Raw genomic sequence first — 21,181 nt, 5'->3', positions numbered from 1 at the left:
TCAAATTTTTCTTTTTTGGAAGGTGTATTGGGGGATGTTTCTTGGCTCAGATTGATCCATTTTCCTTGTTTTTATCAACATTTGTCGGACCCCCCCAAGGAGGTTGAACGCTTCGCGTCTTCAACTAAACGCTTCGCGTCGTCAAATTGTCCCTAAAAGAAATTTGGAAACTCCCCCTTAAAAATGATGTGATCCGCCCCTGCACACACACAAACACACACACAAATAGAGAAGTAATAAATGGATACAGTTTTTCTTTATTTAAATTACAATCAGATGTGGTCGTAGAACAGGCACTGTAAACATAACCTAGCATATGATATACCACTTGTGTGATGTTTCGGTCAATATCTTTATTTTCCTTTCAGAAATACATTGGCGTTTTGAATGTCAAGGGAAGTGATACAAATGCTGCAGCGGGCTATCAAGAACGCGAAGGCAAACAAGGTAAATACCTACTTCTGACATTAGTTTACTTATTAACTCTTTCTATACTGGCCATTATCTCCCCAGTCTCTCCCCAGAAACTGGCCATTTGCATGGGTTTGCAAAAAAATTCTCAAAAATAAACAAAACAAGATGCAGCCTTCAAACTCATAGGTTTTATTGTGAATATATTGCTAAAACATATGCCAAAGTTTGGTTTCATTGTTGTGAAAAAAAATAAAAATATGATGTCCAGAATTTATGGGTATATTTTACGCAATACGAAAAAGAGGGTATGTATTTTGACTTAGAAGCATTTTTTCTTATGAAGGCTCTGTTTGCAACAAAACTGTTTCTGTTTACTTGTATGAAGATTGTGCTAACACAAAAACATAACAAATACCAACTGATTTTCCATTTGGTGGTCATGTAAGCATTGTGAACATGTCAAAAAAATCTGATCACACACCATGTGGTCGACATGCAGACCTGAACGGCCAGTGTATGGTGGCAGAGTTGGAAAATAGGAAAAGTCTTGATGCCAATCCTTCATCAAAAACCGAAGAAAATCGTCATTGTAATAAGTTTGCTTTATTCTAAATCAAACGACTAGGATAGATGACAGACACAACGACAAACACATTCAATTCTATGTAAAACATACACAATGCGCACGTTAACAAGCTGGCCATAACAATGTGCCCATCGTGCATGAAGTGTGGCTTTGGTCGGATCAGTAGCCGTGCTTTGTCTGCGATGCTAAACATGAAATTTTGTTAAAGCGACGATTTAGCAATGTTGTTGCTGCTGCTGCTGTCTGTTCTTGTCACGACATCTCGCCATATAACAGTTTTTTCCCTCCTGATTCTGAGAAGAAGCTGTTTAATTGTGATATCAGGCCTAGGAACCCCTGATTTTCACTTGGAGCATTCTCAAAGAAACTTAGCGTATGTTAAGAAAAATGAGTGTACTCCACACTTTGTCTTTTGTTGTTCGTTGTCGTTGCATGTCTACCGTTCCACAGCCACCTAATATAAGTGCAAGTGTTAAATGACGTATTTCCACAAAAGACTGCTTGCAGAGAATCATGTGATGCCAATGACAGGTAAGGACATGTGGTAATACATACTACGTTTTGGAACCAGGGAAAATGCAGCACAAATTATTTATCAACCAAATTGATTGACTTGTGCACCATGACAAAAGTTTTCTTTGATCCATAAAAGGTCTTTTGCCAGAAAAATTGCTCTGAACATCAAGTACCCTGCAAGTTGTCACACATTTACATTATTGAAATAAAAAGAAAACACACCAGTAACCAGGTTAGGTACGTTAATATCTATAATCAATATCTCGGCACGTTACTGCCTTCTTCGGGATGGTAAGCTGAACATTATTGAACAAAATAATCGGTTTAGATTGTATACTTTGATTCCTGAACGAAGAAGCAGAGGTACTGCATACAACTAGGACTGTAATATCAGCTTTTGCCTGAAACACACACACATACACTTATAAAATTAATGCAATGTCATTGTATGAAGCCAGAACAATCACTAACTTACATAGTTGGTCACACAATTACCCATCACTGAACAATAAATCGAAGTCGGGTGGATTCAATGACTAAAGCAGTAAAGGCTTTGAAAAAACCCTCATCACAAAACATCCCCCCCCCCCCCCCCCCCCAAAAAAAAAAAAAATGAAATAAAACAGGTTGTGTATATATAGCGCAGTAAACACCATGCAGGTAGGTACAAGCGAAGATTTGACAGAGATTATCCTTGTTTTATATAGCACACATTTTCTAGTTTTAATCTCTCCCTCTCTCTCTCTCTCTCTCTCTCTCTCTCTCTCTCTCTCTCTCTCTCTCTCTCTCTCTCTCTCTCTCTCTCTCTCTCTCTCTCTCTCTCTCTCTCTCTCTGGAAAGTAATTTATTGACCTGTGGGTTATTTGCGTTTGTATACACATTGGTGATTCGTAAACTATGTTGAAAGAGATTGTCAAACAATATTATATGGGGTGTCTTAAAAAAAATGTATATCAACAAAATCTGTCATTATTATCAGGCACACGGTTTTAACAAAGCTATGTCACGGAATGCAACATAAGTGGCTTAAAAAGTCGTGTTTTTGTGTGTGCAGGATATTCGCTAGGACAGGACCTCAAGCTGAACCAGCACAACAGCGATGCATTCTTCCATGGCTTCCACAAAAGTCTTTCACCTATAGCGGGCATTGCATACAGACAGTCCCTAACCCTCCTTTTAAAAAATTCTTTAGACCAATTATCCCTCTGTTCCCATGTTAAACATGGAATAATTCTGGACAAATGCGAGGACGTTAGCTTTTTTTAATTTTATTTTTTTATCATTTTACTTATCATTAAAACTTGTTTAGATTTCGATTCGTAAACCATTTACAGTAATCCTTTGTTTTTTAACTTTGTTCATCTTACCACAGTCACTTCGTTGTTTAGATTTATCATTAAATTTGTTACCATTATGCAGGAAAAATGTAGAATAAAACCAGGAGAGCTTTCGGTAGAAGATATTTCCTGTGTCAAAAGTTAATGCTTATTCTGATTGATGGGTGCTCCAAACTAAGTTATTTTGACTGCCTTATTCGAATTCATTTCGAAGACAGGGCTGAGAAGTGGAGAAGCTTAGGAGACTCAGAGTATCGTAAAAATTGTCTGGGTGTTTATGCAAAACTTTCGAATATGTCAGATTTTACTTTAGAGATTTTAAATACTGTTAACTGACAGAAATGCTATAACTTCTACACCAATTGACTGGATAACTTCATATTCAGCATACTTAAACTTGATTTTATGCATGTGCAGTTCACAAAGTGGCAAATTTGTAGGTTACATTATCTAACTTTTGCATCACCAATGACACCAACGCTTTCGTGTCTGAGGATTGCCCTGAACCTAGCTGTAACTGCATGCTTTCTTCAGGTCATCGATAGCCTGGGGGTTGAAGGGGATGTTTTACATACTCAGACATTCAAAATAATCAAAAAGGTAAAAGCCTGAAGGGTTTAAAAATTAGGTAAAAATGGCTACCGCTCAATGTCAAAACTCGTTCTGTTTAGTCGACCCCCGAATTTGGAGAAAAAAATTAAAATTGCATAAAAGTCAGACCATTCAATTTACAAAATTGTCACTTACTGGAAAGGCAGAACATAAACTGAAGTTAATGAATACCATATATAAAATAATTGGTTCAACAGATGCAGAAGTAATTTGCATGGTTGTGGGTGTCCTTTTTAGGGGGGTCAACCCTGTAGAAGAGACGATTTTCTTTAATTATCAATCCGTAATATATTGTTTGTTATGCATACAAGATTAACATTGACAAATACTTCAAGACTCCTCATTGATCTTAAGAAATGCTGTGGTTTTTTTTTGTTACTGACTGATTCACTTTCTATTCACTTTACTCTACATAAGTCACGACAAGAAAAGCAAGGGAGGTAATTTCTTCGGAAGAGGTAATTCTCTCCCCTCAGAACGATTGTTGTAGTTTGTTTGATTTTGTTCCCTTCTAATAAGTATTATTTAAAATAGATCTTTACATCTTGATGTGAAAGGCGCAGTACCCCCCTCCCCTCAGGATGTTAAATTCTAGGTTGTGTCCATGTAAAATCCTGATCCTAGTCAAGATCCGAGTTGGTTTTTCATGCAACTGTGCCTCTTTATGCCACTCAATTAGACATGCTTTGCACTCCATAATTGCACGAAAATAAGTACAGGAAATACGTTGTTGTCGTGTTTTTATTATTACATAATGAAATAAAAAATGTCACAACTGGTTTCGTGTTGGGCTTTCTCTCTCTGTCTAAATCTCATAATTACTTCCTTCTGAGGCCTGAAATGTGTTGCAGGCATTGTTCAGCTTACATTTATTGTTACAATTTTTGTGGATATGTTATTAAGTGTGTCTGTGTTTCTATCATTCGTTATCAGTGTGGTTAAAAAAAAAAGCACACGTCAAAGTAATTTACCTTTCATCATTATCAAAACATGCAGATACAGGTAATAAATATTTGTGATACTTTAAACAAATACAATGTTTGTTTGTTGCGTCTTTTCTCTTTTTCAGAGCAAACACACATCGTATTTGTTCAAATGTGTATATTCTGCACTTTCTAATACCCTGCATGGATCTCCAAATCAAGAATAATGAAAAGTCGTCTAATAGCCCTGCAGCACTCACACGAACATGATAGAAGCTTGCATGCATGTGTTCTGCGCGAAGTTAGAATCCGGTTTCATTCTAGAATGGACCGGGTCCAGGTTGGAATTCTAACCCTGCGCAAGTACAGGGGTGCCATTCTAGAATGAAACCCTTGAATAAAGGGGGCCGTAATGTTTGTAGGTAAGACAGAGTTGTCTTCCCTTGAATTATCTCCACCTGCACCTTCCCTTTGATAAAATGGGGCTGATTTGTCTACCCCTGAAAAAAATCCTTTGGCGATCTTGCGATGTCATGTCATGTCAAGAAAGTTGACACTCCTGAGTACGCAATAAACAAAGGCAGACCATAGCTAGGGGGACTACCAGGGCGGTAATGTTTGCAGTGCAGTTGTTTTTGTGATGAGAGCCGGTTGCGGCCGCTTGCAATGTCAGCGCTGTCTCCCTCTCGGAAATGTCCGGTTTTTTGACAATTTTTTTGACAGACAGACAGACAGACGGTCAGACCGACTAACCGACAGACAGACCAACAGAAGGACAGAGTGAGTTATAGAGCTGTTGTCACAGGTTTAAAAAAAGTTGACATTAACAAAAACAGAAATCCACAACAACTTTTGTCTGGTTTTATAATATTATGGGAAAACATTGAAAGCAATTCATAGTAGTAGTACTACCACAACAAATACTCTCAAAGGGGAATTCCATGCCTAAAAGTTTGACAGTTTTTATTTAATCTATCAGAATCCCTACCTTCCAAACTGTGATATGCCCACGTTTCAAACTCCTACAACCCTGCATTACTACTACACAAAAGAACAAAGTTCCAAGAATTATATCCTGGTGCACATTTATTTGTAGAGGAAGTACCAATCATTCAAGAGAGTTCACTTGATTTACAAATGGATTGGAGGTCTGTCATTTCCAAGCAACTGAATTGTAGCTTAAAATCAGTGAATACCCTTTATTTCTGACCAAGCCTCATTGCAATGACAGTCAATTAATTTTTCTCTCCAAAATCACAACATTATACCATGTCATACTTTCAAATAACCTCTAATTGCCCTTGAAAAAAATACAGGCTCCTGACGTTCTCAGTGCCCAGTGACGGCAGAGATTGACGAATTGCAATTCAACCGTGTAGCAAGATGACACCACTTGAGCCAGAGGTCAACTAATGATTAGTAATGACATTCCAATTCACAGCATCTTGATTGACAAGCTTGAGTTTCCGTAATAACTGTGGAAAGTCAGAATTTTCAAAAAAATTCCCTGAAAAGCATAAATACTCGAAGCTCAGCGTTCACAAATGAATCAAATGAAAGAATGAAATCGATGATTAGATGCCACAAGACCTTATGTCGAAATACAAACGCCAGTTATGGGATGATATGTCATTTTGGAGAAAACAGAGACGATTTTCTACAGAAACTAGCCTCGCCTTTGCCGATTTTCGTGGGGCCCACCGCAGCCAATTGCTTTCGTTGTGGTCGGCGCTCATAACGAGGGGTTTGCTATGGCTGCGAGTCTTGTGGTCAAAGCAGCACCGTTCTTAAGAGGCGCATGCCTGATAGAACGTTAAAGCTAGTTTAAAAAAAAAAAAATAAAAAGCCTTTCCCTCGCTCAAACTATATAGTCATATTATATATCGATACAAAGCTAAAGACTTTATCTTCACAATTCAGAAGACCAACTTCATGTATATGAATAAGATTAAAAGTTACAAGCGAGATCGGCAAAACACTGTCAGTCCGGAAATTTCCGTTCGTAGCGATCAGTGCTGAGTGTCTCTCAAAATCGTAATCACTTTCAGAACATCACAATCCCAATTCACGATGTCTTTGAGTAAAGTGTAAAAAACCCGAAAAAAACCCCAACCAAACACACAAAAAACAAAAACAAACAGAAAATCCACATTTGTGGCTTTGGCTGTGATAGTCTAACTGAAATGACTATTCCAACTTGGACCCAAATTCCAACCTTGCGCACGGCTGATTCTAGAATGGACCAGCAACAAGGATTTCATTCTAGAATGGCACCCCTGTACTTGCGCAGGGTAAGAATTCCAACCTGGACCCGGTCCATTCTAGAATGAAACCGGATTCTAACTTCGCGCAGAACACATGCACCCAGGCTCGCTGTCTTCGGCTAAAAGAGCTTACCGTTGGATCTTCGCTCAGACAAATAATGTAGCTGTCTTGTCCACTTGCTCCTGTCGCATAGATCTGCAATGTGCAACATCGTCTTTGATTAATAAGTCTGAGGCACAGACAAACACACACGCGCGCACATTTGCGAGAGAATGCACGTCAGTCTATTCAATCAAACAGTATAAAAACATACCACAGACGTGGTGGTGGAAACTGGACATTCGCCGTATAACAAACTCAAGAGATTCATTTGTGTGTGTATGTTTAATCAAAAGTTCATCTTGGGCACATTCAGTCTGTATTGTAACAGGACCCATCCCGTAAAAACTTCGAACAGATCTATTAAATTCTGAAATCCTTGACAATTTTTTTTTCCAATCATCTGTATCTGACCGAAGTAAAAAATAAAAAAATCAGCCAGTACACGCATCTACCCCCTCACACGACAATACATATGTGGCGAAAAAAGGAATCGAGAGGGGGGGGAACAAGGAATAAATTAGATCCAGAAATAATTCCACTTCATCATTCCAAAATTCAAGTGTGAAGTGATCGGATACTGTGGTAAAGATACGTGCTTAGTATCACAACTGAAAATACAAGCCCTAGGGTTTTAAATCAAGGAAACAATTAAAGTTAAGGAAAGATCAACAGAAATGTCGAGAACATGTAAAATATTGTACTTACAATCCGTTTCAGCATGCTCTTCGAATAATAATCTCCCAGGCAGCCTCGTGCTTACGACTTCGACAGGATGTTGCCTCTCACGCTGAGCCAGTACATTTGGAGTGAATTCAAAGGCCAGAGATGCAGTACAAGCACATTAGTTAGATCCAATTCATTTACATTGCTACCTTGCCCAATTTATGGCTATTTCTGTTGGTAACATCACACATGTGGCAAGCAGTGCTTGTTGCCGACTCTGCTGGGACAGGCAGCAGACGATTTTATTTAGGAACCAAATTCTGATTGGTCAAAACATAAAACCGGAACTCAAAGTACCACTTGTTCTTTGGAAGTATCAAATCAAGAACAGATAATCAGGTAAATCTGAAATGGGTTCAACACTTTTAAAAAATCGTAGTAAATCAGAAAACACAGTAAACGTTGGAAAAATCGTCCAGTATCGCTTCTACAGGTCTATACTTGGACAAAACATAAAGCAATTCAGTAAAGCTGACACTTCAAAATGTCTGTTTAGTTACACTTTAAGTTTCCTGGTGGGCTTCAAATAATGCTCTCATCAACCCGAAACAGCTAAATCTAAAGCATATTTGAATTAGTCTGACTTGCACACTAAGTTGTATCATGTTATTTTGAAGTATAGGGGGCTTTATACAGTGATTCGTGAAGGCCCCTTCACTGGTCCATATTGGGCGCCCAGGCTCCTAATATGGACCATTTGTGATTTTTTCTGTATTTAATTTTTGCTGACGGTCTATCAAAGCTATTTCACTCTAATTAGGCCTAACTGTTAAACTAAGAGAGAAGGACTACCAACCACAAAATGAAACTTCTTTGCAAGGAAACAAGCTAGTTATCAGCAACAAACAAAAAGTGGTCCATATTAGGGGCCCTTCCCCTATAATAGGCTCTGGCTGAGAACTCAACAGATGAAGAAATGGGCAAGGGTGATATTGAACTCACTGAATTCCTAACTAAACTAGAACTTCTCCTTCAGTTCAAGGAAAATGAGAAAAGGTCTATATGAATATGCTGAAAGAAAGTAGTCACACAAGTTTGAAATCAAGTGTGCATTTTGAGACCCTATAATTTATATTATGGGGTCGTAGAATTCAAGTTTTGGATCACTGCTTCAGCAGTGCCGAGGCTTGAATGAAGGGAAGCAACCAAAGTAAAACACTTGGCAAAATGGAAATTAAATAGAGTGCCCTCCCTTGACTAATGCCACGCTTCGTGTCGAGGTCAAGAGCGTCTGCATTCTGCCGGTGGATTTCCTGCGGTATCACTGGCACCATGGCTGTTGACGGCGTTCAGAGCTGGCCCAAGCTCATTCTGTTTGGTGACTCCATCACTCAGGTACTTAGTCTTACTGTTAGAGCTTGTGTCCGTAACCAAGCGGTTTCTCGATTAGCTTCCCACGTTTGACTGTACGTGCGTGTGTATGTGTGTGTGTATGGGGGGGGGGGGATGCTAATGTGTGTACGTGTGTGTGTGTGTGTGTGTGCGCGCGTTCGTGCGTACGTGCGTGCGTGTGTGTGATATATATATATATATATAGAGAGAGATTGTCGATTGTTTATTGTTTATTTCAACAGACATATTTAATAATTCACATTAGAATAAAAATGGACACCAACTTGGTCGTCCGGAAGCAAAGCAACATAAAATCAACACCTCGAACATAAACAAAATACAGTTTCTCCGCCAGATTGTTGCCAGGAGATATCATATCACTAAAAATAAATGATGATGTGAAGGTTGTGTTAGTTTCCAGCATTGACTTTCAGTATCTGTGTTTTGGTGTGTTGCAGTTTAGTTTTAGTTCAGACGGCTGCTGGGGAAGTCTGCTTGCAGATCTTGTACAGAGGTAAGTCTGTGATTGTTGAGGATGAAAGTCACTTGTTCATTTCATTGCTTGTTATTCTCTCTGGTGCCAGGAGACTGGTTCCGTATAACTCTCACTTACTCTGGTTGCACATGTCATGTGAATTTAGAGTGCTTTTGTCCCGTTGTTTCTCAGATCATGTGTGTGTGTGTGACTATATGTGTGTATGTGTGTGTGTGTGTGTCTCTCTCTCTCTCTCTCTCTCTCTCTCTCTCTCTCTCTCTCTCTCTCTCTCTCTCTCTCTCTCTCTCTCTCTCTCTGTCCCTCTCCCCCCCCCCTGTTGTTTGTGTGCATGTGTCTGCATGTCTGTGTATATAGATCTGTGTGTGTGTGTGTCTGAGTTCTTGCAAAAGACACAAGGGCGCTGACCCAAAAAGCTTTCTGTAAAACTTGTCACGAAACTTATCACAAGTTCATGTTCGTTTGCCACAGGAAATGTGACGTAATCAACCGTGGTTTCTCTGGATACAACGTTCGCTGGTGTCGCCCCATGTTGCCACAATTGGTGACGAAGGATGTCGCCAAGGACACAGCAGCCATCACTATCTTTCTCGGGGCCAACGATTCCAACGACTTCGAAGAAAACCCTCGGCAACACGTTCCACTCCCAGAGTACAAGGAAGGCCTTACTTCCATGGTGGAGCATTTACTGGTAAGAAAATCATTTCTCTCTGCTTGCTGTTTTCAAAAAACTCTCCGCTGTTCAGACTACTGTGAGAAAACTGCTGTATTGATACTAGTTTGAGGATGAAAGTCGTTTCTTCATTTCAATGCTTGTTATTCCTTTAGGTGCCAGGAGAATGGTTCCGTATAAATCTCAATTACTCTCTTTCACATGTCATATGCATCTAGAGCGCTTAGGCCTAAAAAAAAAAAATAGGTGTGGTTACGGTAACCCGACCTACCCTATTTTTAGGGGCCGACCCTATAACTTTTTATTACATTTGTCAAAAAAAAAAGAACAAAAAAAAGAAAACGAGTGCAGAAAACGCAATGAAAGCGAAAGCGCTCGAGTCGCACACGTATTTTCCTGTCAAGTAGGTTTAATTTGTACACATTACAAAAAAAAGTTTAAAAAAAAAAAGTGATTGCCTACCTTCCTACCCTATTTTTTGTTTGCCTATGTTACCGTAACCACACCTATTTTTTTGGGAGGGGGGCCTTACTTCCCTTTGTATATCAGATGTCTAGTTCAAGGTATCCACTTGGTTGTCTAGTTAAAGGTATCCACTTGGTTGTCTAGTTAAAGGTATCCAGGGTAACAATCTCTTGCATCAAGCTGATTCACTACTACAGTGGTACCTATGATGAAAGGACTTCCTTAGGACTAGCCGAAAGAAAAGTGTCCCTACATTTCAGATGGCCAGGTAAACTTTGGTCAAGATAATTGACAAAAGGGACAACAGAATGTGTCCTTTCATGGAAGGTGTCCTCCGACCAGAAAGACCTCACATCACAGGTACCACTATACAGTGAATTTAGTTTGTGATTTAAGGGAGATTGTTGTGGTTTTCTGAACTCAAGTGTAAATGCAGCTTTGGGTGTAAAGTCAGGGGTAATCTTATTTTTGCTTAATGCTAGTCTTTTCCCTGCTCCATTGTATTCTGATCCTGTTTTCAGTCTGTGGGTGTAAGCAGAGACAAAATCATCTTGATATCACCTCCAGCTTTTGATGCGGTGGAATGGAAGAAGGAATGCATCAAGAAAGGTGGCTATTTTTTATTTTTATCTGTTAGTTTGATTAGGCCACAAAACAAGTTTGTTTCCCATTGGAAGGCTAAAAATAATTGGGTTGACAGTCAGTGACTTTAAAAAAAACATTTGTATTGGAAGTTTTTGGTTTTTTTAACTGTCAAAAAAGTTCTAGGGTCGGGAGGAAAAAAACCCGGTTAGCCAGAGAATCGGAAACATTGAATTTTTTTCTTGTTTGTTTGTTGGTTGATTCGTTGGCGGGTTGGGATGGGGCATGAACCTGCTCACCCACTATGAGCATGTTGAACCTAACCATCCCTGGATATGCATGGGGAGGGGGGGGGGGGGGGGGGGGAAATCAGTTATGTTCAGTACAACAACATTTTTGCAGAGGTCACAAACTTATTAAAACTTGTGGATCTACATGGCAATGATTGCACAGACATCTCTATAACTGACAGGGCGACCGCTGAGCAAGAACAACAAGACGACAGGAAAGTATGCGGCAGCCTGCAAGGAGGTGGCTGGGCAGTGTGGAACACAACTGGTGGACCTCTACTCACAGATGATGAGTACCGCAGTGAGTCATGTGCCGGTCTTTTTCTTCTTGGCTTGCCATTGTTATGGTCTTTGGTTGTTAGAACACAACTGGTGGACCTCTACTCACAGATGATGAGTACCGCAGTGAGTCTTGTGCCGGTCTTTTTCTTCTTGTCTTGCCATTGTTATGGTCTTTGGTTGTTAGAACACAACTGGTGGACCTCTACTCACAGATGATGAGTACCGCAGTGAGTCTTGTGCCGGTCTTTTTCTTCTTGTCTTGCCATTGTTATGGTCTTTGCATGGCTGTTAGATTACAACTGGTGGACCTCTACTCACAGATGATGAGTGCCGCAGTGAGTCTTGTGCCGGTCTTTTTCTTCTTGTCTTGCCATTGTTATGGTCTTTGCATGGCTGTTAGATTACAACTGGTGGACCTCTACTCACAGATGATGAGTACCGCAGTGAGTCTTGTGCCGGTCTTTTTCTTCTTGTCTTGCCATTGTTATGGTCTTTGGTTGTTAGAACACAACTGGTGGACCTCTACTCACAGATGATGAGTACCGCAGTGAGTCATGTGCCGGTCTTTTTCTTCTTGGCTTGCCATTGTTATGGTCTTTGGTTGTTAGAACACAACTGGTGGACCTCTACTCACAGATGATGAGTACCGCAGTGAGTCTTGTGCCGGTCTTTTTCTTCTTGTCTTGCCATTGTTATGGTCTTTGCATGGCTGTTAGATTACAACTGGTGGACCTCTACTCACAGATGATGAGTGCCGCAGTGAGTCTTGTGCCGGTCTTTTTCTTCTTGTCTTGCCATTGTTATGGTCTTTGCATGGCTGTTAGATTACAACTGGTGGACCTCTACTCACAGATGATGAGTGCCGCAGTGAGTCTTGTGCCGGTCTTTTTCTTCTTGTCTTGCCATTGTCATGCTCTTTGGTTGTTAGAACACAACTGGTGGACCTCTACTCACAGATGATGAGTACCGCAGTGAGTCTTGTGCCGGTCTTTTTCTTCTTGTCTTGCCATTGTCATGCTCTTTGGTTGTTAGAACACAACTGGTGGACCTCTACTCACAGATGATGAGTACCGCAGTGAGTCTTGTGCCGGTCTTTTTCTTCTTGTCTTGCCATTGTCATGCTCTTTGGTTGTTAGAACACAACTGGTGGACCTCTACTCACAGATGATGAGTACCGCAGTGAGTCTTGTGCCGGTTTTTTTCTTCTTGTCTTGCCATTGTTATGGTCTTTGGCTGTTAGATTACAACTGGTGGACCTCTACTCACAGATGATGAGTGCCGCAGTGAGTCTTGTGCCAATCTTTTTCTTCTTGGCTTGCCATTGTTATGGTCTTTGGTTGTTAGAACTCAACTGGTGGACCTCTACTCACAGATGATGAGTACCGCCGTGAGTCCTGTGCCGGTCTTGTTTCTGGGATAGTTTTTTATATTTACTGTACTAATTGTATTTTTTTTATCATTTATGTGTGATTGTAGATGTATTGTGAGTGTGTGTGTGTGTGTGTGTGTGTGTGTGTGTGTGTGTGTGTGTGTGTGTGTGTGTGTATGTGTGTGTGTGGCCATGAGCTCTGGCGAGAAAGGGGCTATTGATAAGTGTTCATCATTATTATTATTATTTTCTTATTTGCTTGCCATAGTTATGGTCTTTGGCTGTTTTAGAAAGATACACCAACAATTAAGTGATCCCAAAAATGAAGCCTTCGCCATGTTGTAGGGTGCGCAAGACATATCTGAATATAACCTCTGAAGTAAAAAATAAATAAATACATAAACAAAAAGACAAGGAAGAAAAATTCCATAAGAAGCTCCTTTGGACTCTGCCCTCCATAGTGTGAGCATCCCACGTGTAGGTGGCTGATTACACCTAAAAACACACACACCTGAGTAATAGTTGCAGCTAGCTTTCCACTGGGTTGAAGCAACATGAATATAAAGCGCTTTGAGCTGTGGAGATGCGCTATAAAAATGTTCTATTATTATTTTTAATATCTCAGCAATGGGACAATTAAGTATTGAAATGAGAAAAAAAATAGTACAAAACTTATGTGTGTGTTGGTTTCCAGGACTGGGAAAAGTGCCTGAACGATGGTCTGCATCTGTCGGCTGACGGATCTCGCCTGCTGTTCAACCAGCTGCAGCCTCTTATCGAGCAGCTCACGTCCAACATTCCAATGAAGTTCCCACTGTGGGACGAAGTGGATGCAGAAAATCCAAAACCATCACTGCTGCCTTTCAAAAAATAAAGTGTTGGTTGTCGCCTTACTTTGGGAGCTATGCACAAACTGCCACATATTGTTTGAGAGCTACGTTTATTTTGTTGTTACTGTTGTTTAAAATCACGTCCAAGCTTCTTGCCATAGGCTTTCAAATATCTTGTTGCTTGTGATTCTCGTTTCACCTCTGTGATCTAGAGCTGCCAGTAATGCTCTTCTGACTAAATATATTATGCTTCTACTCATACTACTGCACATTTGATTATTCAGGGCACAGTTACTGAAGCACTGATTCACATTTCCATGTTGTTCTGTGGTTAGTGTTGTGATTCAAATGTATCACTGCACAAATATTATTTTTGATATTTCTGGTATTTGGGTAATTTGTTATACACGCACAATGTACTTTTTATACTTGCTGAAATCAGATTAAGCTGTACAGCTGAAAAAATATTTGATATTACCCAGGTAAAAAAATGTATATTACCAATTCAGTGCCCCATATGGCTTTTTGACCAAAATCAGGACGGATTCTAGGTGACCCTCTAAATGTTATAACGTTCAGGCAGGGACCCTTTTTGTTTATCAAGCTAAAAATGAACAAGACACAGTAAAAATTTAAATCAGCAATATCAGTGTGATTTATTCTAAAGAATGACACTTCAGATGCTGTCAGATAATACTCTCTTTATCTAAAAAATACCGAAAAGCGAGTTTTGTCGGTGGGTGCTTTACGGAACAGCGAGGCACCGCCCATCCTCTGAGTGTGCAATGCTGACCCGCTCACTTGAATTCTAAATTATCAAAGTTTGGAAAAATCAAGTGAAATTGGGTCACTCGCTTTACGTCAAATGTATCTTTACTTCATTTCCCATCCGTCTGGAGTCGGTTCTAAATCTGTCGCTCTCTGTTCAACAAGAAAAAGCGAAGCAACCGAAACGCATGTTCAACATGGTTTGTTGTGTGTCAAACACATTTGACCTGTGAATATTCATCACGTAAGGTGTGTTACTCTGATTGGCTGACCCAAGTCACGAGAATTTTTTGACTGACAGGCATAATCAGGTAGGATCGAGCGCTCCAGTTCCCATTGCGGCTGTTCTGTCTAATTCGCGGGGTCGCTTCGAAATTTCTTTTGGTCGAATTAAACGGTAATAAAACCGTTATTTCTAATATGTTGACTGTTAGCAAATGATAAACAGACATGTCTCACAAACGATATCAGCATTCGCCTAAAAGGCTCATGCTTGATATCTTTTTTCTCGACATGTCTGTTATCATTTGCTAACAGTCAGCATATTAGAAATAACTCATATTGTCATCATTTTTCACGAGTTTTCATTCACAAACACCTGGTAAATAAATCTCATGTTCCCCATGCAATAACTCGAGGTGGTGAATGGGTTTGAGCTTTCATGTGAAACGTGGATTGTCAAAGTAAAAGCCAATCAAGCTGATTGTTTGATGTGTGGAACCATCGTGGCTTTGGATTTGTGTTTCCGAGGACAACGATTGTAAGCATTCACTCTCAAAGACCCAATCAATGTTGATAATTACCGCGGCGACTCATGGTTAATTTGCAACTCATCTCTGTAATCGCAAAATCCACAACGAAAAGTCATAAACACTTAAAAGAAAAGAAATATGCTCAACACTTACTGAATTCACAGGTATGATCGCAGCTCTGTACATTTTCAGACTGGAAGAAAAGCGTCAACAAGCTACGTTTGACGTCACATACAAGTTTGACGTGTTATCTCGTGCTACTGTGACGATGCTTTGTGGCCCGGAGTTGGATTCTAAAAATTCGTCACCCTGTGGGTTATTGTGCATTTTGTTGCACAACCAAAATGATGACAAAAACGATGTTTGGTAGCTTGTTGTCAGACCAGCACTTTGTTGTTGGTCCTCGGGGAGCATATCGCATTTTGTCTCATATTTATCAACCGCGGCCTTCGGCCTTGGTCAATAAAAATGAAACAAAAGACGATATGGTCCCCTTGGACCAACAAAAAAGCTGGTCTGTCAACAAGCCACCAAACATCTTATAATATCCTTTTTCTGCTGAAACCATGGAGGACGTTACTGGTACTGTACTCTCTCTGAACTGTAATGCCGTTTTCGTGAGAGATGAAAAACACGATTTTACTGCTGCAGAAATGTGTTTTCATGGACAAATTCCCCATGCCTGAATCTGTGTGCATGAAGTAGTGTTTATTATCTATCACAAAAGAAATGGTGCTAGAGTCAAGAGAGGATCAAGTGCACTCACATACTGTGGTGATTGCAAACACTTCAGTACTGCAAGTTATTTTGCTGAATTAAATTCAGATTGACATAGGTGTCATTTAGGAAATGAGTTCAGCAAATGATTCCCACTGTTCAGAGAAAGCAGCATGGCTGTACAATGTTGGTAGGTGTCTGACATACTAGACTATGTTCACAAATAACTGTTGGGTTGTCAAAGACTGAATACTCTAGCTTTTTTTAAGGCAAACTTTCTCACGAGACATTATAGGCCCGTCACTAGCAAGGGGTACCCCCCGCGGGTTAGGGGGAAGAATTTACCCGATGCTCCCCAGCATGTCGTAAGAGGCGACTAACGGATTCTGTTTCTCCTTTTACCCTTGTTAAGTGTTTCTTGTATAGAATATAGTCAATGTTTGTGAAGATTTTAGTCAAGCAGTATGTAAGAAATGTTAAGTCCTTTGTACTGGAAACTTGCATTCTCCCAGTAAGGTCATATAATTATTGTACTACGTTGCAAGCCCCTGGAGCAATTTTTTGATTAGTGCTTTTGTGAACAAGAAACAATTAACAAGTGGCTCTATCCCATCCCCCCATCCCCCCCCCCCCCCCCCTCCCCTTTCCCCGTCGCGATATAACCCTTCGTGGTTGAAAACGACGTTAAACACCAAATAAAGAAAGAAAGACTAGCGAGGGGTGTGTCTAAAACACGTGGACAAGGAGCTTGTGTAGAAAGTTTGCCTCAATAAAAGCAAGACTAATCACTCTTTTACAACCCATACTAGCCCAGAGTTATTTCCGGAGTTTGTCTAGTCGTCTATGTGAAAGCCTGCCCAGATCTGTGGGGGTGAACAGGACAGCATACGTGAGCAGGATGCTGTTATGTTACTCTTGTAACTACTCTTCTTCTTCTGTGTTCATGGGCTGAAACTCCCACGTTCACTCATGTTTCTGCATAAGTGGGTTTTTACGTGTATGACCATTTTTACCCCACAATTCTTCTTCTTCTTGCTCTTCTTGTCGCTCGCTGTTAGATCGTGAGTCCGGACTGCAGGGCGAAACGTGCTGTCCTCTACCCCACCATTCAGGCAGCATACGCCGATTTCGGGGGAAGCATGCTGGGTATTTTCATGTTTCTACAACCCACCGAACTCTGACATGGATTACAGGATCTTTTTCGTGCGCACTTGGTCTTGTGCTTGCGTGTACACACGAAGGGGGATACGGCACAAGCAGGTCTGCACATAAGTTGACCTGGGAGATCGGAAAAATCTCCACCCTTAACCCACCTGGCAGCTGCGGCAGGGATTCGAACTCACGACCTTTCGATTAGGAGGCCGAAGTCTTACCACTGCGCCACTTTGCCCGTCGACACTCTTGTAACAATGGTTAAGCTGTGAAAGTAGATCACAGCAATGTGTAATACATGGTTCTTCTTCTTCTGCAGGATGACACCACATCGATCCAAAGATAATTGTACGGCCATATTATCGTGGAAGCGTAGACAGCCGATTTTCTCCCCACGCCAAGTTGGCTGCTGTCTTCCGTCTTCGGTGGTTGAGGTTCTTACTCAGGGTTGCCTCCTCCCCAAGAGTAGCTGCCTTGCTGGGCTGTCGAGTCCACTCTACCAGGGTTTGTTGTCGAAGTTTTCCTTCTCGTAGCCTTTGCCTTTCCCAAGGCGCACACAAGGCAGTGCGGGTTTTGAAATCGGAGTTGTCCTTCTCCTAGATGAGCGACCATCCAAGGTTGACGAGCCCCATCTGCCCGAAGCAGCTGGTTTTAAGGCGCCAGGGATCTGCCTGCATCCCTTCTCCTGTTAGTCGAAGACAGGGCCCGCCACGTGAAGGCGTGTAATACATGGTTGCAAACGCATTCCTGATTGAATTTCAAAAGTTGCTCATTCTTGCCAAGTACGATTATAATCAATTTTTACACTTTTCTGTGCAGCCTTTTGCATAAAATGTTTCAACATGTTTTGATAATTAATCGCAAAATAGACGTTCACATTTTTGATATTATATCTTTTTCTAGCTTTACAGTTTCCTTGTTGATAAATTTTCTGCAAAGACCCTCAGCCAGAGATTCTAGTGTTTGTTCTTTATTTGTATGAATTGAACTTTCTATGCATGAAATGTAATGTTACTGTTTAGCGTTCCTAATACTCAAATGTGCCATATTCATGCCCCACCCTTAAAATTCTTCAGGATTCATGACATTTGTCAGTCCCACCCATGCATATTTGCTAAACTGTCTTCAGCAATGATTTAAAATTGACTGAATTATATGCACATCGCAGCTCACTATTCACCTCTGCCTTCATCCCTTCGTTGCAGTATTATTTGCCACTTTTTTGTTTACAGCTATCTAAAGAAACGTTTGAGCTTTAATATTTGGGAGATTTGACCGTTTGAGCTTTAATATTTGGGAGATTTGAGCGTTTGAGCTTTAATATTTGGGAGGTTTGAGCTTTAAAGCTGATGGTCTATTTATGACTTTCCGGGGCTACGAGGTTGAAAAATAGGGATACAATCATGTACAGAATTCTGTACAGCAAACGCTACCCGAAACCCCACCTATACGGCGTGTATGACCTTGGGAGCTTCAGTCAACGCTTGAATTTTGCAGGGATAACATCCGGTTTGCTTTCAAGAGAGATCAAGGGGGAAAAAATAAACGCCCCGGCGAAGAATCGAACTCTCGACCTCGAGACTTCGTGTCTCATGTCCTAACCACTAGGCTACTGCGCCAATCGAAAGAAAAAAAAAGGAAAAACATTTATATAAATTCATGTTATGTTATTCTTGAAGCAGTATGATTTATATCTCTATCCGCCCATTGTTCAGAAGTGAATACTATTTCTTAGATGTCTGTTTTCAACTGCACAGAACTTTGGAGAGATTCAATTACTGTTCTTGTCATTTTTCTTGCATGTTGTAAATAGAGATATCGCAGCTATTTGCATGGCGCGAATGTCGTGTAGCATGATGGTGTAAACATGTACTGCGATTCCGTGAAACGTTTGCAAATAAAGGCAAATTTTAATAGCAATTTTTACGTTTTTGCAACGCATGAATGGTAATTCAAGCGTAGAATGATATAAAATTATCAATTTTTTTATTTTTGAAAAGACTGGTGAATCTGCCTAGCGGTTAAGACATCGGGCCCGACATTTCGAGGCCCCGAGGCCTTGAGTTCGAATCCCTGCCAAGTCGTTTATTTTTTCTGCTCGATCCTTCTCGACAAATATGCTCAGCTCTGAGAGAGCAAACCGGATGTTACCACTGCAGAATTCAAGCGTTGACTGAAGCTCTCAAGGTCATACATGCCGTATAGGTGGGGTTTCGGGTAGCGTTTGCTGTACAGAATTCTGTACATGATTTTATCCCTATTTTTCAACCTCGTAGCCCCGGAAAGTCATAAATAGACCACAGCTTTAATACTTGGGAGATTTGACCGTTTGAGCTTTAATACTTGGGAGATTTGACCGTTTGAGCTTTAATATTTGGGAGATTTGACAATTTAGGCTCGACACAGTGGAACATTATCCCCATGTTTAACCTTTCAGTAAATCACAATAATTAATGTCTGTGGCTAACGTTTTCCATTCAATCATTTTTGTCTGCTCTTGTTCTCTTTCTCCACACACACACATCCATGACTTCACTCTCTCTTCTTGTTCTTTATCTCTCACAACACACATGCACACAAAGAAAAATTGTTGACTCCACTACACACCTTTATTCACAGAGAATAAACAAAAAACAAAACAAACAAAAACAAGAGCAAAATTTCATAATATATTCTACATTCCCAATTCACATTTAAAGTAATCGCATACACCTAACCTGTAAGGAGAAGGAAAACAGCCCGAGAAATGACCAAAAAGAACACTCAAAGGAAGAGCGAAAAAGCTGAGTAGTAAAAGCCAAGTGCTAGAGAGAAGCACAAAGTCAATAAAATTATTATGAACGCTCATGTTTTGATTAGAATTATTCACAAAATCAACAACTTCCGTCTCACTCTCTTCAGCCTTGGCACACACACATGCACAGTGCCAAGGCGCAAGTCACCCTACCCCCTTAAAAACGTCAGAAACCGCTCCCAGCAGAAGCAGTCTGTAATGAAACAATCCAGCAGACAGATGTGGCAATGGTATTGACAGTTGGCTGGCAAAAGAAACGACAGGCACTGAGGCCTGGACGAGTGGTGTTGTGGCGATGTGATGGCTGGCGCAAGGCAGGCGGTCGGTCGCTGGGCTGTCACGATTACTCCTCGATGGTTTCCTCGACCTTGACCAAGAACTCGATTGTCTCCTCTTCCATGTCCATGTGGCTGTCAAACGCGTCAGTGTCCACCCCTGCAACAAAAACAAGATGATATGATATGCGGCTGATTTATAGTTTAGAAGAATCAAACCTAAGGCTAACACTGCTACTGCCTGTGGACGACCCAAACTGATTTCTCTTTCTTTTTTGTAAATGATACATGCATGGCTGAGCTTAGTATTTTGCACACTTTTAAAGATAGAGTGATGTTCCTCTGTTGCATAAGCTCTTCAGTGGCTTCAAATGTTAAGCCAACTAGGAGGATGATCCCTGATACTAGTGCCTGCTGAAATCAAGTCAAAATGTGTGACTTTCTGGACAACATTAAGATGGTATTTGGTAAGATCAGTATGCAAACACAAAATGAGCAGATCTGTAGACCAAGAGACCAACAAATTTGCATGAAAGTGAAAATGTTTGTGGATATGAAAATAAAGATTATAACAGATAAATCTGATCCGAGACAATGTTTTGGCCTTGGTTGATACCGGGACGGGATAAAGGCACACTTTACCTCCTCTGAGCTTTAGTCGCAGTTCTTTCTGTTCCTCGAAGAGTTTCTGTTTCTCTTCTTTCAACTTGCTGAAATCTGACATCAAGGCCTGTCGCTTCTCAATCATTTCCTGCACACACAAACACACAATTAGTTAACACTGCAGACAGTCTAATCAGTTCTGGATCTTTGCTTGCACGCATGGACTGTATTTGGTAATCAAAATGCACAAACCAACCCACTTTGAGAATCTTCACTTGGCCGGCCTCTCAGTGGCTGTACCAAACTCTACACACATCAACAAGCTT

General features: G+C 40.6%; 2 protein-coding genes and 2 long non-coding RNA genes across 4 annotated transcripts in view; 2 read left to right on the top strand and 2 right to left on the bottom strand.

The window, feature by feature from the left end:
* The first annotated feature begins 308 nt into the window (after positions 1-308).
* Positions 309-4,242, top strand: LOC138960037 (uncharacterized). The gene is made up of 2 exons (XR_011453869.1): positions 309-447; positions 2,571-4,242. It is a non-coding gene; the product is annotated as an uncharacterized lncRNA (long non-coding RNA).
* LOC138960038 (uncharacterized) lies at positions 445-7,593 on the bottom strand. Its single transcript, XR_011453870.1, has 3 exons — positions 7,461-7,593; positions 6,786-6,848; positions 445-1,917 (listed from the first exon to the last, which is right to left on the bottom strand). It is a non-coding gene; the product is annotated as an uncharacterized lncRNA (long non-coding RNA).
* Positions 7,594-8,676: 1,083 nt separating this feature from the next.
* On the top strand, positions 8,677-20,184 carry LOC138960036 (isoamyl acetate-hydrolyzing esterase 1 homolog). The gene is made up of 6 exons (XM_070331759.1): positions 8,677-8,813; positions 9,269-9,324; positions 9,775-9,994; positions 10,963-11,050; positions 11,496-11,614; positions 13,659-20,184. The coding sequence occupies exons 1-6, from the start codon at positions 8,679-8,681 to the stop codon at positions 13,836-13,838; spliced, it is 798 nt and encodes a 265-aa protein (XP_070187860.1). The 5' UTR covers positions 8,677-8,678; the 3' UTR covers positions 13,839-20,184.
* LOC138960035 (eukaryotic translation initiation factor 3 subunit B-like) overlaps positions 19,771-21,181 on the bottom strand; it is a 29,165-nt gene continuing 27,754 nt past the window's right edge. The window contains exons 16-17 of the mRNA XM_070331757.1: positions 20,895-21,003; positions 19,771-20,412 (exon numbers count right to left, since the gene is read on the bottom strand). Of these exons, the coding sequence (XP_070187858.1) occupies positions 20,321-20,412; positions 20,895-21,003 (201 nt within the window). The 3' untranslated portion in view covers positions 19,771-20,320. The remainder of the gene's footprint in view (positions 20,413-20,894; positions 21,004-21,181) is intronic.

The sequence above is a fragment of the Littorina saxatilis genome, linkage group LG2, assembly GCF_037325665.1.
Source record: "Littorina saxatilis isolate snail1 linkage group LG2, US_GU_Lsax_2.0, whole genome shotgun sequence".
Lineage (NCBI taxonomy): Eukaryota > Metazoa > Mollusca > Gastropoda > Littorinimorpha > Littorinidae > Littorina > Littorina saxatilis.
The sequence above is the reverse complement of the archived record's forward strand: the minus strand, read 5'-3'. Positions and strand labels throughout refer to the sequence as shown.